We start from the raw sequence: 14,472 nt of genomic DNA, 5'->3' as shown, positions 1-14,472 counted from the left end.
AAAAAAGAGACACTCTGGTCAATATGGGGATCGAACCCATGACCTACTTCTGTTAGAGAATGATTATTTAGTTGTAATTGGTTGTTGCTCACCTTGGCGTTAACAAGTTATTAGCACCACGATCTAACCAACTGATCTAATCGACCTTGAGTACGCTCAACAGGATGCCAAAAATAACTTATACCCAAAGCACCGAGACTCAAGACAACATAAAGATAATAAAAAAAGGATTGTGGTCAATATGGGGCTCGAACCCATGGCCTATTTCTGTTAGAACAATATTTGTGTGACTATAATTGTTTGTTGCTCACCTTGGCGTTAACAAGTATTAGCACCACGATCTAACCAACTGATCTAATCGACCTTGGGACGTTGAATTGAACACTGAAAATATAAGATAACCAACAGCACCTGGAACCAAGAAATAAGACAAAACGGTAATAAAAAAAAGGACTCTGGTCAATATGGGGCTCGAACCCATGGCCTATTTCTGTTAGACAATATTCATGAGATTGTGATTGTTTATTGCTCACCTTGGCGTTAACGAGTTATTAGCACCACGATCTAACCAACTGATCTAATCGACCACGTTGACAAAGAGCAAGAAAAGCGTATTACCTTCATAATCTGTCCTTTTCTCTCCATAGTAACGTGAGGCCTTTCGTTGTCTGGAAATCCTATGTCAAATTCTCTCCCTTCCCAGCTCAAGCGTTATCAGGTCTGTCGATTTACCTACTCCTGAGGGTATTTGCATGCTATTTTATTCCAAATCTACCTCGTTTTATCCATGATATATGGTCAACATGCTAGTAACGCCATGACATATATATATAACGTCTGTTAGATTATTTACATAGGTACTATACGAGTTGGTATCAGTATTAAGTTTGGCTTTAACAACATATGTATTGGTACTACAGTCGAAAGAAACAGAGCTAATCGACCTGGTTTGGATTGATTACTTATTATATGTACTATCAAGAAGGCTACTTGTCAAAGTTAAAAAGATGTGATTGTGTATTCTATTGTATCCAGGCTAATGTTTGAAGTCTACTCATAATCTAGTATACTCCATTATAAATGTTCTTTTAGGTAAATTGATCGCGCAAGTATTGATCGATATTATCATGAAAGCTCCAAGCGGTCCCTCATAGAGGTACTATGCTCTAGTACCTTTACAGGCCTCAATCACAATTCATGCCAAGGGTCACTAACATTAGCTATTCTCATATATAAGGCCGTGATGGTAAGTATAACGCATAAGTCGATAAGCTGGCTTTATTTTAGGCCATATCTCAATAAAACCGAGTATCTCAAAAGTAGAGAGGATCATGGATCAATTGGAGGATCATACATGTATTCTTGCCGGTCGACATGAATGCTTGAAGGAACAACTTGCAACCTATATGTTAATTCATCAATTGATTTCAGTGGCATTTTGAGAACAGCAAAAGCACTTCTTTCATTTCCTAATACGCATGCGAATACAAAAATACAGCTGGTAAACTCGTTTTTGGTCTCTGGAATGAGCGCCAGCCAGTTATCTTTAGCATGTGGAGAGTAAAGATCTGGGTAAGTTACACTACGAAGTCCTAAAGAATAACAAGGGCTTATACATCGGCTTTCAGGTCTTATATGAATTGGTAAAGGTGAAAGAACCGAAATATCTGAGCTTCATCCCATAGGTCGTAAGTATTGTTGGACAAAATTGCCATGCTTGGTGGAATGAGACTTTTTGTATGTTGGAGCTGCGCAAAAGAGGCCATGCTGTACTTTTAACGCAACATAAAGACGGGCTATAAGCTTCAAAATATTGAAAATATTGATTTTACGATAAGATGCACGTGGCGTTAAGCTGCGTCCTGATAATGGCACGTCTCTCTTTCCTCGGTTTCTACGCTTGTTGCACCTCGTATCCATCAAAATTTCAGTTGGCAAAATCTCAAAAATAAGTACATAATTGGAAGAGAAAAAATTGCGCGAGTCTCATTCTCTCCTTCTGAAGCTAACAAGGAACTAGGAAAAAAGACTGGTAAATATGTCTGCTTAGGAGGACTTATTTCTTCATCTCATCAATACCAACATCTCCCATCTCGTCAAGGTTGTCAGAGGTATAGAACGGCTTATTGTTACCCCTGGCCTGTCCTGGTTTAGGGTGAGGTGCCCATCGTCTAGGGAGCTTCATTGATGTCTCTAAATCCACCCCTTCTAACAAGTCAACAAATGTATTCATCCTAAGTACTACCATTTTCCCATCTGATTGTAGCCAGCCCTCAAATGCTTTCCCACTGGTGTCTGTGCCTTCAACATGCACCCCAAGACGAGCCGCAGGGTCGGCGTCCTGACATGTTGTTGCATAACGATGTGGGTGGACACCATCATGAAGGTCACACCGAACTATGACAATGTCATCGTTGTTAAGTATAACCCATTTTGGGCTAATATTGAAGGTAAAATGAGAGATAGTGAAGTTCTGTTCGTAGCAGTTAGCTCGAGTGCGTATGACAACCTCCATTCCCTGAAGAGCCTTTTCCACAACCTTGGTGGGTAAAGTAATCGACTTTTTGACTTGGCCATTGCGCATTGTTGTACGGTAGTATTCCTGCATTGCAGGATTGGGCGAATTTTTGAGGCCAAAAAATCCTTTTCGTAGACTTGAATAGTATTGCTGCACGAAAGGGTCATTTGAGTGGTGAAGATCTCCGTGGAGTGTGTCAACGACAGCATCACCCCTGGTGCTCTGATAAATAGGCAACGCCACATTCAGATGCATTCCACCGCGAGGGCCGACTGTTCCCTGTGGAAGATAGGCTAGAAGAGCGTTTTTGGTAAATGTTTGTAGAATAAGACAACACCACATCTCTAAGAGGTTCAACAGGAGTCGATCCACATCTCCTTCAACTATAGATAAAAAAACAAATTTCTCATCCATTTGACACTCCGGATCTATCAATCCAAGATCCCAGATAAAATAATGTAGACTTGGATTCAGCCGCCTGTACTTTGGATCCCGGTGATCATTGAGTCGCTGAATCAATTGAATACTCTGGCCTACATAGAGGTAGAAATGATCTGGATTATCCCTTTTCCAGAGGATGCGAAGATAAATTCCGATCTCCCCTGTATCGCCGCCAATTTCGAGAAGACTGTTTTCTTATCAGCAGCTTCATTCAAAGTAATGAAATATATTGAATCTTACTTCTCCCGAGCGTAATTTTTAGATTATAAGACAACCCATGCTTCAGAGCGTAGAAGGCCTTGTAGATCTCTGCTGATTTTGTCTCGGTGATGTATCAGATACTCCCCATATCGGTCAGAATTGAGGGAATATACCATTTCCAGCATATTATGCAAGACTTCTAAGGGGTCTGGAGGATCAAATTGGGTGTCAGTCATGTCAGGAGAGATATTTAGGGAGCTCAACCAATTTTGGATTGACTGGTTCCTTTTTTTATCCACGTGAAAGGCACTTGAAGCGTGCTTTTGGTTGGGCCGCTGAAATAGAAGACTCTGTACCCTGTCTCTCTGCTCTTGTTCAACTTCTTGAAACTCTAAGCCTTGTGTTAGCTTGGATCATCCTGATTGGCTTGACAACTGTCTAGATTTTGTGCTTTTTCAGGTTGAGCTTCAGTGTATGGAATGCTCAGTCGTGCAGTCTGGCTATGTGAATTGCAGGCTACATAAAGGTCATCTCTGTCCATCCTAAGTCTTTCTTCTATGGGACCAATTAATCCCTTTATAAAGTCGTCTTCGATAACGGAGAAATAGCCCAGCTCTTGGCCATTCGTCAAGTGAATCTTGGGGGCTTCTGGATCCGATATGATAGACGGAACATAGCATGGCCCATGTAGAATGATATGCTCTTCCCCATCAAATACCTCTTGAAATTTGCGACTTTTCAGACGTTCGTTCTCGTCCGTAGCAATCTCTAAGAAAATGTGGGTTATTTCCAGGTATTCCTCAATATTAACTCTATTATGCTAGACACGTACCTGCTTTCTTCTGCCTTTGTTCGCTTCTAAGATGGCAAGGTTCAGAGAATTCTCTTATACCTTTGACAAAGTAGATACGTCTTTCTCTAGGGACTCCGAGGGGCATATTCTGATCCATTTTGTCTAGTGAAAGATGTTTGTTAGCTGGGAAAGCAATAATCGTGTAGAGGACAGAAGTGATAGACGTAAGAATCACTTGGCAACACTCTTTAGAGAAACTTTGGTCAAGGAAGGTATTTCATAATGAGTGCATAAACCGAGAATTCTATGGGAATGGCTTTATTAGTGAGGACGCTTGCTGTGCTGATGTGAGCGTTTGTTGATGGGGGCGTTTGACGATGTAGGCGTTTGCTAGTGTGGGCGTTTGCTGGTATAAACTATATCAGGCTCTATGCCGTTCCAATAGTAATTTTCTACAAGACAGCTACATAGTGGTAAAAAGATATTAGCTTATAACTTCTTAGTCTTATTCTATAGGTATTAGCATCACCGTCGTGTCTTTAATTTAGACGTAAGGCTACTTAGGCATGGGGCAATAGGTAGATGTCTGTATAATCGAACATAGATTCAACGTCAAGTAAAAAATAAACACGAACAATAAAACAGGAAAAGAATATACGTGACATGATTCCCCCAGTCGTTAGTCAACCTTTCCAGTTGATCCGCCATTCAATAAACCCTCTTTCCCATCAAGCTTGAAAAACCCACCACCGGAACTATTACCATAGCCGAGGATGCCTCCGTTGTTGTACCCAAAGTTGGAGCGCCTGAATGATCGCTTGCGGTATGCAACAAAGGACGCGATTATGGTGACAATGAAGATAATGATAGAGAGAATCGGGTGGTTCGAGATAAAGGATCGTGTGTGGAAAAAGGTAGCCTCGAATAATCCAATCGTGGATTTAGATTTCAACTTGGGAGGATCGCTGATGACTAAAGGAATGGTCTCGAGAATAGAGGTACGCGAGACCATGATGTTCGCCCCACTGCTGGACGAGTCCCAATAGCGTCGATTCTATAATTGTTAGTCAATTGTGTGGAACATCTCCAGGTTGGATTGAACTTACATCCTCATCGTTGATAATAACACGCTCGCCATCCTTCACATCGACACCATATGTTGTCCGAAGCCAGCGGTCCCAAAAGTCACCGTCAACCCACGCAAAAGCAACTTGCTTCTTGTCCTCCTCGCGGATGTTGATGTGCATGCTCTTGGCAGCTCGTAATGCTCGTTGATCATCGCGATCTTCAGCTTCTTCAATACGTAGCTGTTTCGCGTCTCTGAGCTCTTGTCTCTCCAAGCGGAACAATTGTGTTTGTTTGTCCATCCACTCCAAAGCAGCGTTCTTCAATTCGAGTTTCCCGAGTCGATATTCGTCAGCCCTCTTGTGGCTGAGAACTCCAAGGACAACGAATTTGCCATCCATCAGTTCTTTGGCATTCATTGCGGTTAATTCGGGGACAATCGGAAGCCAAACACTTCGCATCCAGTTCAAAACCCGTGGGTTGTCCCTCATGTCGTATGGGGCCAGAGCATTGAAATATGTTGGTCGACCATCTCTAACAACAAGTAGGCGAGGCCATGTGGTAATCTTGAATCTGTCTGCTATAGCCTTACTATCCGTCTTGACCAATCGAGCATGACCAACAAGAGACAATGTCAGTCGCTCCAATGCCTCAAAGTCTTCGGTGGTAGTTGCGTGGTCGAAGAAGTACAGGAAAATCACTTCTCCAGTCTCTTCTAATTCCTTGAACTTGGCTTCATCGACGTACTGAACACCAGCGCCGATATCAACGGCTTTCTGGGCATAGTCAACTAAATCACCAAGCCCGCGTAGACCGTCATATTCGACTTTGTCTCCGCCTTTGAAGAAATACATCGTCGGGAAAGCCTTTACACCAGCATCTTTGCACAGTCGTTTCTCGACTTCGCAGTTGACTTCACCAACATTGAGCTTTCCCTTCATTTCTTTAGACATTGCCAACCAAGCAGGCGCTAGGGCTTGGCAGTGATGGCACCATGGAGCATAGAATTTGATAAACCAGGGGTCGCGTGTTCTGGTGACAAACTTTTGGAAACTCTCAGCAGTCAATGGAACCGACGTGCCTTTTGGGTTGTAAACCACCGCAGATTTCTCCTTTGAAGTCTTAGTCTGTGCGACTAGTTTCTCTTCTTTAGGTTGCTTCTCGTTCGCAGCCTTTTTCTCATCGACAAGGTTTTTCTCGTCGGTAGGTTTCTTCTCATCGGTAAGCCTTTTCTCATCGGTCTTTTCTGCCAACTGCGCGATTTGCTCGTTATGTTTTTCGCCTGCTTTGGCACCTGCAACCGGATCTTTGTCTTTCTCTTCAGGAATATCGGGTTCTGCGGTGGTATCGGCACTTGTCGCACCGGGTGCCGGTACCTTAACCCCATTTCGGGGACGAGAGCCAGGTCGAATTAACTCTAATTTTTCCTCAATGAATTGGCTCAACCCTTCGATCGTCTTCTCGCCCTTGTATTGCTCTACCAACTCGCTATTTCGGTAGAGAGAGAACGTAGGAAAAAATTGGATATCTAAGTTGATACACATGTCCCTATAGGCGAGACAATTCATTGAAGCGAAATGGAAGTCATAAAACCCAGTGAACGAGTTCATAGAGGTTTGAGTATCGACGGATTTGGCAGATGATGATGACAGCGGGTTTGAAGTCTATCGCGTGTTAGTGCAAGCCATGGGTATCGCACTTGATTCTTACGTAGTAGAATTCGTAAAGAGTCTGCCACGCAGGGGCGATATGCTGACAATGGGGGCATGATGGTGAAAAGTGTTTCACAAACCTGAGTATAATATTGATATCAGTATTTGCACTCTTAATCATCAACACTCGAGCTTACCAGTAGCCATCGGAGGTGGCGCTCTTGAAGTTTTCCGGATCCAGCTCCTTCTGTGCAGGTACCTCAATCCCATTAAATGTTGTGCTGGCGGGACCATCATCCGCTGTGGCCTCTTCTTCCCCTCTCTTATATACGGCATGAGGCTCGGAGGCTAACGTAGGAATAGTGATCAACGAAAGTAGCGACCACGCCAATAGGGAAGACCTCATGTTGACGGGAATAGAAGGCCAGAGACCTCGAAATCGGTGGAAATGCAAGTAGCTCAGTAAACGATCGTGTGGAAATATATCAAGAGATAAAAGGGTGGTTTAAAACAGCCACATTGATAACAGCGCTAATGCCGATCCATGCGGCACACGAAGGATTTCCTGTCCAGGAGGATGCGAAAAGACAAAGATGCTTCGAAGGCGGTATGGGACAAAGCCTCAGCAGGGCGCTGGGCCAGGGACAGTTGAAAGATCGGCTTTGTTGGAGGCGTGAGTCGCAAGGTGGCACTGGCACTGGCACCTCTCCTGGAAAGTCACGGTCCAGGTCGGTCTTTAGCCTTTGCCCCTTTCGGCCGTGGTGACAGTCCCGCGAGTTTCTCCGCTCCGGCCCAGCCAAGCCGCAAGCACCACGGCTGCCGATGATACCTGCCAAAACCCAGTGTCGACCTTCCATTCACTCGCTGTACCGCGCCCTCACACACAATTGGGTCTTGTCGGCGTTTGCGTTGCGGTATATCCATTCGTCGCTTCTAGCCGCGCCGTTACAACATGAGGTCGGGCCTCAGGTTGCTGGCTAATGTCAAGCCAGCTCGGTATCTCGAGCCGTTGGCGCCCACCGGCTTGACTGGTTTACTCACACACCCCAGTCCTCGCTCGACACTCATCTTCCTCTATAGCAGGACTCTCGAAAAGCTCAAGACTTTACCAGAGTCGTCGGTCTATCGCCAATCCACCGAGGCTCTTACCCGTCACCGCCTACAAATTATCGAGTCCGCCAAGCCCCCAGGCTTCGATGCATGGCTAGAGCGCGTGAAGAAAGTTATCGCAGAGAACCCAGGGCAATTCCAAAAAGCTCGTCTTCCGGATGGCACCTTTGCCGGTCTTCAACGAGACGATTCCCACGCCGGACGACGTGCACATGAATGGGATGGAATTGTGGGACCCATGACTGAAGGTCCTAACCGAACACCAGAGGAAATTGCTCAATGGGAGGCCATCATGGAGGAAGCAACTACGCCCAAGCATGAATCCGATTTCGATGAGGAGACCATCAATTGGGAGAGCGAACCCGCCCTGGAGGCCGAACAGTGCGTTATCAACACATTTAACACTCCCCCAACCCATTGTCATAAACTGACCGCTTATTAGGATTGCCGACATCGAGAATAAAATTGGTGCTGGCCTGATTGAAGAAGTTATTCAAGTTGCCGAGGGCGAGTTGAAGCTTGTAGACGAGTTGGCCAAGTCACAAGTGTAAGTTGACAGTTCTTGAACTGGTTTTATATTCGTACTGATTTTTGACCAGATGGGAAGAACTTGCTGAAAAGCCACGTCCCGGTCAATGGACCTATTTTGAACGTGACACACATACTCCTGGAAAGCCATAGACAACCTCAAATGCGGAAGGAATTACATGTATTTATAACCTATAACAACCTTTGCCTTGAGGGCCCCTTCCCTATGTCTTGAGTCGTTATTTATAACTGCGATCAATCCAATTAGATGTTAGACACTGAGTTGCGTCGGAACACCAGTTCGTAACGTAGATAACGGTTTCGTTTTAGGCTGTTCTGGATTGATTGACGCTCATTTTCGTGATCCCGGAGGTCATAGTTAACACGCTTTTACGCTTCATATAATTGCCACCTTCCATTCAATTGGAGCGTCTTGATAAATTTACATTCCATCTCTTATCCTGTCAATTAGTGGTTTCTGCCATGTTTTCACCCCAACAGCGTAACTATTAGATATTCCAACGATGCGACCCGCGCTAATCCGCTTCGGGACAACCCACTCCAAACTGGACACATTCGATCTCCACGATTGCTTCAACGCCGCACCGCAAACAAGACCTCCGCAGAGCTATTTACACACAACCTGTGCCCCCAACAGCTTCTTTGCGGCCGTCTTTTTTCTGCAAATACTGTTCATTCGGCCACGTTATATATTGCGGTGTATTTTGTTTGAGCGAGCCCTCTCTCGGGCCTACAACCGACACCCCTGGACACACTAAACACCAAGCAACATGCGGCTCGATATCAAGGTGCGTACTTGGTCGCTAAAGAGCACCATAACCTGTGCCATTGAGATGCTGAAATAGCACATCCTGTTGCAAAAAGACGAGTTTTGCTGACTGCAATTGGTTATTACAGAGACAACTCTTTGCCCGCTCTGAGCGAGTGAAGGGCATTGATTTCCACCCCACAGAGCCATGGGTAAGAATTACACGCCCCAACATGTAGACCATAGCTAATGCGTTTCTAGATCCTTACTACACTGTATAGCGGTATGAAATTCACCTTATTGGACCTTGATTCTCGGAAGCAGGACACTGATTGATTTAGGCCACGTCTACATTTGGTCTTACGAAACACAGGTCAGCCACACTTTCGCTTCTAGTTCTCGGCATTTATTACTAACTTCCAAATTCTTTTGGGGGTAAATTATGCTGACTTTTATCTAGTCGATTATCAAAACATTTGAGCTTACTGATGTTCCCGTGCGTGCTGGTCGTTTCATCGCTCGAAAGAACTGGATCGTGTGCGGCAGTGATGATTTCCAATTGCGCGTTTACAACTACAACACTTCAGAAAAGATTACTTCATTTGAAGCCCATCCAGACTATATCCGATCGATTGCGGTCCACCCGACACAGCCCTTCGTTCTCACCGGCTCAGATGACATGACAATTAGGTTGTGGGATTGGGAAAAAGGCTGGAAATGCGTGCAGGTCTTTGAGGGTCATAGCCACTATGTCATGGGACTTGCTATCAATCCCAAGGATACCAATACATTTGCTTCTGCTTGCTTAGATCGGACAGTCAAGATTTGGAATCTTGGCTCTGGACATGCTAACTTTACGCTTGAGGCTCATGGTACGGTTACGTTTGTAGTGCTCAGGTCGCGATCAAAGTGCTAATATACCCTTAGAAACGAAAGGCGTGAACAGCATCGATTATTACGGACAAGCCGACAAACCATATCTTCTTACCACCTCGGATGACAAGACGGTTAAAGTATGGGATTATACCACCAAGGCATTGATTGCCACATTGGAAGGACACACAAGCAATGTTTCCTTTGCATGCTATCATCCCGAGCTTCCTATTATTGTTTCAGGCTCAGAGGATGGAACGATCAAAGTGTGGCATGCCAATACATACCGGTTGGAACAGTCTCTCAATTATGGACTCGAGCGGGCATGGTGTGTTAGCTACCAAAGAGGCCGCCAAGGTATTGCGATAGGTTTCGATGATGGTGCTGTTGTGGTGAAGATGGGTCGGGAGGAGCCCGCAGTGTCTATGGACGGCTCCGGGAAGATTATTTACTCTCGGCACAGCGAAGTGGTTTCAACGGTCCTCAAAGGAGGAGAAGAGTTGAAAGATGGCTCTCCCCTCTCCCTCCCTACAAAGGAATTAGGGTCGTGTGAAATCTACCCTCAGACTCTGGCTCATTCTCCCAATGGTCGCTTTGTTTCAGTCTGTGGTGATGGGGAGTATATCATATATACGGCTCTTGCCTGGCGTAACAAGGCATTCGGTCAAGCCTTGGATTTCGCTTGGGGCTCCAAGGACAACAGCAATGACTACGCTATTAGGGAGTCCGCCACTAGTGTCAAGATTTTCAAGAACTTCAAGGAAAAGAGCGGTGGGTTGGACGTTGGTTTCCAAGCTGAAGGTCTTTCCGGTGGTGTCCTTCTAGGTGTTAAGGGACAAGGTGGTATTGGCTTGTTTGACTGGGAAAGTGGTAATCTCGTTCGCCGCATTGAGGTTGAGCCACGTGAGGTAAGCAGCCCTATACCTACGAACTGTATGCAACGATAACTAATTCAAACAGGTCTACTGGTCAGAGTCTGGCGAATTAGTGGCTCTCGCCTGTGAAGATACTTGCTACATTCTTCGATTTTCTCGAGAAAACTATGTCAACGGCTTGAACTCTGGCGAAGCTGATGAAGATGGTGTTGAATCAGCGTTTGAAGTCGTTACAGACATCAGTGAAACTGTCCGGACTGGAGAATGGGTTGGAGATTGTTTCATCTATACCAACTCAACAAACCGCCTCAATTACCTGGTGGGAGATCAGACTTACACAATCTCCCACTTTGACCAGCCCATGTACGTCCTCGGCTATCTCCCTCGGGATGGCCGTATCTATCTTGCCGACAAAGACGTCGGTGTCATTTCGTTCGCCCTGTCACTATCTGTCGTTGAGTATCAAACCCTTGTTTTGCGAGGCGACATGGATTCTGCGTCAGAGCTTCTTACCGATATTCCCCACGACCAAATGAATAAGATCGCGCGATTTTTGGAAGGTCAAGGGTTCAAGGAACTAGCTCTTGAAGTATCCCCAGATTCTGAGCATCGCTTCGACTTGGCACTTGCCCTGAGCCGCCTTGATATCGCTCTTGAACTTGCTCGCGAAGCCGACGTCGAGCACAAGTGGAAGACAGTCGGCGACGCTGCTCTGACTGCCTGGGACCTGAGTCTCGCACAAGAATGCTTCACTCAAGCAAAAGACCTAGGGTCCCTTCTTCTACTCTACACTTCCAGCTCCAATGCTGATGGTCTTCGATCCCTCGCCGAACAGGCTTCTGTTGCCGGCCTCCACAACGTCGCTTTCTCAGCCCTATGGACCGTCGGCGACATCGATGCTTGTATCGATCTGCTCGTTCAAACGAACCGCCTCGCTGAAGCTGTTCTCTTTGCCCAAACATACAAGCCATCAAAGGCTCCTAGCCTGGTATCCCGGTGGAAAGAATCCCTCGAAAAATCCGGCAAAGCCAAAGTTGCTCGCCTGATTGGCGTGCCTCCAGGCACGGAGGACGGTACAGCCGATGACGAGCTCTTCCCCGAATGGGAAGAATATCTCCGTCTTGAAAAGGAGGGTCCACCAGAGCCCCCTTCATCCGAGTCCTTGATTGATGTTGGAGACGGCGAGGAAGCAAATACGGCAGTCAATGGAGCCGCCGAGGTTGAAACCGAAGCGTAATGTATGTGTTTACTTTATTTTTTTATTATTTGGAACGGTTAATGGGATCCATGTCCGAATTCGCTATCCCGAATTCCTCTTTTTCAACTATTTGACTACTTTTTTGCATCATTTCTCTTTTTTGTCCATGTTCAAAATAAAGATTTCGTCAATAGGGCGGGGTAGATATAGTCTTGAATCCGAATTTTCTCTGGATTAACCCTTAAAAATATTTCAACTTTAGCAACCGTATGCAATAGGATGGAATTGAGAAAAGTATTCTACAGTATCTATAAAATTCATATCAAGTGACTGACGGGTATATTCATTCAAAGTGTTTCAGTGTGGCAGGAATTCCACATCGGGGAAGATGAGGTATGGTTGTATATACTGTGATTGGCGGGAGGTACATTGGCTTGCCCCATCCGCCCATGTCAACCAATCAAATCAATACATTCCATACATACAGCATACAACATACTTTCCCCAGGCTGGTTGAAACAGAGTATTTAGGAGTATACATTCTCCAGCCTCCACGAATACTGCCATTATATTTCAAGGACTGGATAGAAGGCCTTTATATAGGGAATGAAAAATGGTCGGAATGAGATGCGATCAGCGTCGTTATATTCTCGGCTCCCAGCCTTTTGCACTTGTTCATCTCGGATTTTTTTTGCAAGTGTACCTTTAGTTCTGTTTTATTGATACTGTGAACTAGAACACTTTCATCATGATTTTCACTTTAAACACGCTATCCAAGGTTTTCGCCTTGAGCTCCTTTATTCTCAGTACACTCTGTCTATTCGCAGGCTCGGAAAAATCAATCTTGCAGAGTGCCAGTGTTATGACGGTTAGTAACTAATCCCACCTGGAGGAAATATACGGTTAGATGACTTCGTATATGATTAGCTCGACACATCCGCCTCCGAACCGACTGCAGCAATTAAATCCGTAAATGACACTAGTGCAGCCGACCTGGGCCTGAAACAATTCTACTCTGTTCATGTGCTAGCATACTGCGAAGGCAATTTCGACGGCGATGGGGAACATGGAGTGACGAGCTGCTCTAAACGCACAGCTCCCTTTGCGTTCAATCCAGCAAACGTCTTTTCGGCGGAGTTCAAAGCTGGGTTTAATGTATCCGATATTAATTGGCCAGACACCATCACAGACGACTTTCACGTTATGGAAGTGACCACCAAAGCGATGTCAGTGCTGTACATTATTGGCGTTGCGGCGACAGGTGTTACTCTTCTCATGGAGATCCTTCTCACACAAGCTGGAGGAAGGGCATCTATGATGGCACATTTGATTTTCACGGTGGTAAGTTCTGCTCTGCTCTATGAAAATCGAGGAAATGGTTCTGATTCAGTGTGCAGCTTAGTTTTGTCTGTCTTGGTGTTTCCTCTTCGGTAGCCTCTGTCATGGCTGTTCAGTTTGTCGATCTTATCAATCGACATGGAAAGAACTATGGAATAGCTGCAGTGAGAGGTAGCAAGTTTCTGGGTATGACATGGTCAGCGGTGGGACTGTTGTTTCTTACTGTTGTTATCAGTGTTATCACACTGCCATCCACCAGCAGCGTTGCGTCCTCTGAAAAAGAGATCGACAATGTCTGAGAAACTTTTTTTGTTGAACAAATAATAAGCCGTGAATTGTTTTATGTGAGTTTGGTGTCGTTTTGCCATCTTCCTCGGCCATACCGAAGAAGTACCGGCAGTAGTCCTGTATATCTCCCTCGTCATTGGTCTAATTCCCATCAGACAAGCACAAATAAATGAAATTAAATCCTGGCACAAATTGTATGTAAACATTGGGCACTGATTAGGCACGGGTGAAACTCCGGATTATTTTCGTATTTGGCCGCGGCTGTATAACTTGGGTGCTATCTTTTTATTGAAGCGCGTAATAATATGAGGCCTTTTTGATCTTTGCTAGTCCCGATATTATTACATCCTGGGCATGGCTATTCCTGCACCGATAATTTGCCGTAATTGCTGCTGCAAGCGTTGCTGGTGCCAGGACAATCCCTCGCGATTCATGGTGACAGGATGCCAATTCCGATTCCATCTGCACGGTATGTAACCGGCGCGTCACCACATGCTTTTCCTCAGCGCGCGCTGGAAGTGGTGGGCCTTTCCAGAAAATCAAAGGAGAAGGAGGCAACATTTTATAGACCATGGCTTTTCAACCATTATCACTAGCCGCGCAATAACCTCCCTTTTCTTGTTCCTGCGTCTCACATGAAATGGTTGGCTTGCGAGTCGGCTTCGCTGTAGTGTTTAGTATTGTATAGTCTCATCCGTCTCACGATTATATCATTTTGATTGAAGCGCCGCGGCCCCACACCTGCAGCTTTCCCCCATGTAAGAGCCTTAGGCCCTCTGCACGACCTCGAGAGCTCCTCTAAGCCACCGCTGCGCTTTGTCGC

General features: G+C 45.4%; 5 protein-coding genes and 3 non-coding genes across 8 annotated transcripts; 3 read left to right on the top strand and 5 right to left on the bottom strand.

The window, feature by feature from the left end:
* Nucleotides 1-15: 15 nt before the first annotated feature.
* On the bottom strand, nucleotides 16-146 carry BGW36DRAFT_t71. Its single transcript has one exon. It is a non-coding gene; the product is annotated as a tRNA-Ile (tRNA).
* Nucleotides 147-233: 87 nt separating this feature from the next.
* BGW36DRAFT_t70 lies at nucleotides 234-364 on the bottom strand. The gene has a single exon. It is a non-coding gene; the product is annotated as a tRNA-Ile (tRNA).
* A 92-nt stretch (nucleotides 365-456) lies between these two features.
* BGW36DRAFT_t69 lies at nucleotides 457-587 on the bottom strand. The gene has a single exon. It is a non-coding gene; the product is annotated as a tRNA-Ile (tRNA).
* Nucleotides 588-2,056: 1,469 nt separating this feature from the next.
* Nucleotides 2,057-4,110, bottom strand: BGW36DRAFT_431855 (uncharacterized protein; the record flags this gene model as incomplete). The annotated part of the gene is made up of 5 exons (XM_046221042.1): nucleotides 2,057-3,146; nucleotides 3,235-3,281; nucleotides 3,334-3,551; nucleotides 3,596-3,928; nucleotides 3,993-4,110. The coding sequence occupies 5 exons, from the start codon at nucleotides 4,108-4,110 to the stop codon at nucleotides 2,057-2,059; spliced, it is 1,806 nt and encodes a 601-aa protein (XP_046067395.1).
* A 327-nt stretch (nucleotides 4,111-4,437) lies between these two features.
* Nucleotides 4,438-7,359, bottom strand: BGW36DRAFT_388067 (putative disulfide isomerase). The gene is made up of 4 exons (XM_046217193.1): nucleotides 6,868-7,359; nucleotides 6,729-6,810; nucleotides 5,060-6,682; nucleotides 4,438-5,007 (listed from the first exon to the last, which is right to left on the bottom strand). The coding sequence occupies exons 1-4, from the start codon at nucleotides 7,074-7,076 to the stop codon at nucleotides 4,633-4,635; spliced, it is 2,289 nt and encodes a 762-aa protein (XP_046067394.1). The 5' UTR covers nucleotides 7,077-7,359; the 3' UTR covers nucleotides 4,438-4,632.
* A 115-nt stretch (nucleotides 7,360-7,474) lies between these two features.
* On the top strand, nucleotides 7,475-8,800 carry BGW36DRAFT_349210 (putative NADH-ubiquinone oxidoreductase 299 kDa subunit). Its single transcript, XM_046213285.1, has 3 exons — nucleotides 7,475-8,161; nucleotides 8,223-8,327; nucleotides 8,380-8,800. The coding sequence occupies exons 1-3, from the start codon at nucleotides 7,623-7,625 to the stop codon at nucleotides 8,459-8,461; spliced, it is 726 nt and encodes a 241-aa protein (XP_046067393.1). The 5' UTR covers nucleotides 7,475-7,622; the 3' UTR covers nucleotides 8,462-8,800.
* Nucleotides 8,801-8,913: 113 nt separating this feature from the next.
* BGW36DRAFT_419805 (putative COPI vesicle coat beta) lies at nucleotides 8,914-12,306 on the top strand. The gene is made up of 7 exons (XM_046219474.1): nucleotides 8,914-9,117; nucleotides 9,227-9,289; nucleotides 9,339-9,360; nucleotides 9,419-9,450; nucleotides 9,538-9,949; nucleotides 10,005-10,858; nucleotides 10,911-12,306. Exons 1-7 carry the CDS (start codon nucleotides 9,100-9,102, stop codon nucleotides 12,060-12,062), a joined length of 2,553 nt encoding a protein of 850 aa, XP_046067392.1. The 5' UTR covers nucleotides 8,914-9,099; the 3' UTR covers nucleotides 12,063-12,306.
* A 465-nt stretch (nucleotides 12,307-12,771) lies between these two features.
* Nucleotides 12,772-13,660, top strand: BGW36DRAFT_400612 (actin cortical patch SUR7/pH-response regulator pali; the record flags this gene model as incomplete). Its single annotated transcript, XM_046218647.1, has 3 exons — nucleotides 12,772-12,891; nucleotides 12,951-13,364; nucleotides 13,421-13,660. The coding sequence occupies 3 exons, from the start codon at nucleotides 12,772-12,774 to the stop codon at nucleotides 13,658-13,660; spliced, it is 774 nt and encodes a 257-aa protein (XP_046067391.1).
* Nucleotides 13,661-14,472: the final 812 nt, after the last annotated feature.

Source organism: Talaromyces proteolyticus, assembly GCF_021365285.1.
Source record: "Talaromyces proteolyticus strain PMI_201 chromosome Unknown BGW36scaffold_12, whole genome shotgun sequence".
NCBI lineage: Eukaryota > Fungi > Ascomycota > Eurotiomycetes > Eurotiales > Trichocomaceae > Talaromyces > Talaromyces proteolyticus.
The sequence above is the reverse complement of the archived record's forward strand: the minus strand, read 5'-3'. Positions and strand labels throughout refer to the sequence as shown.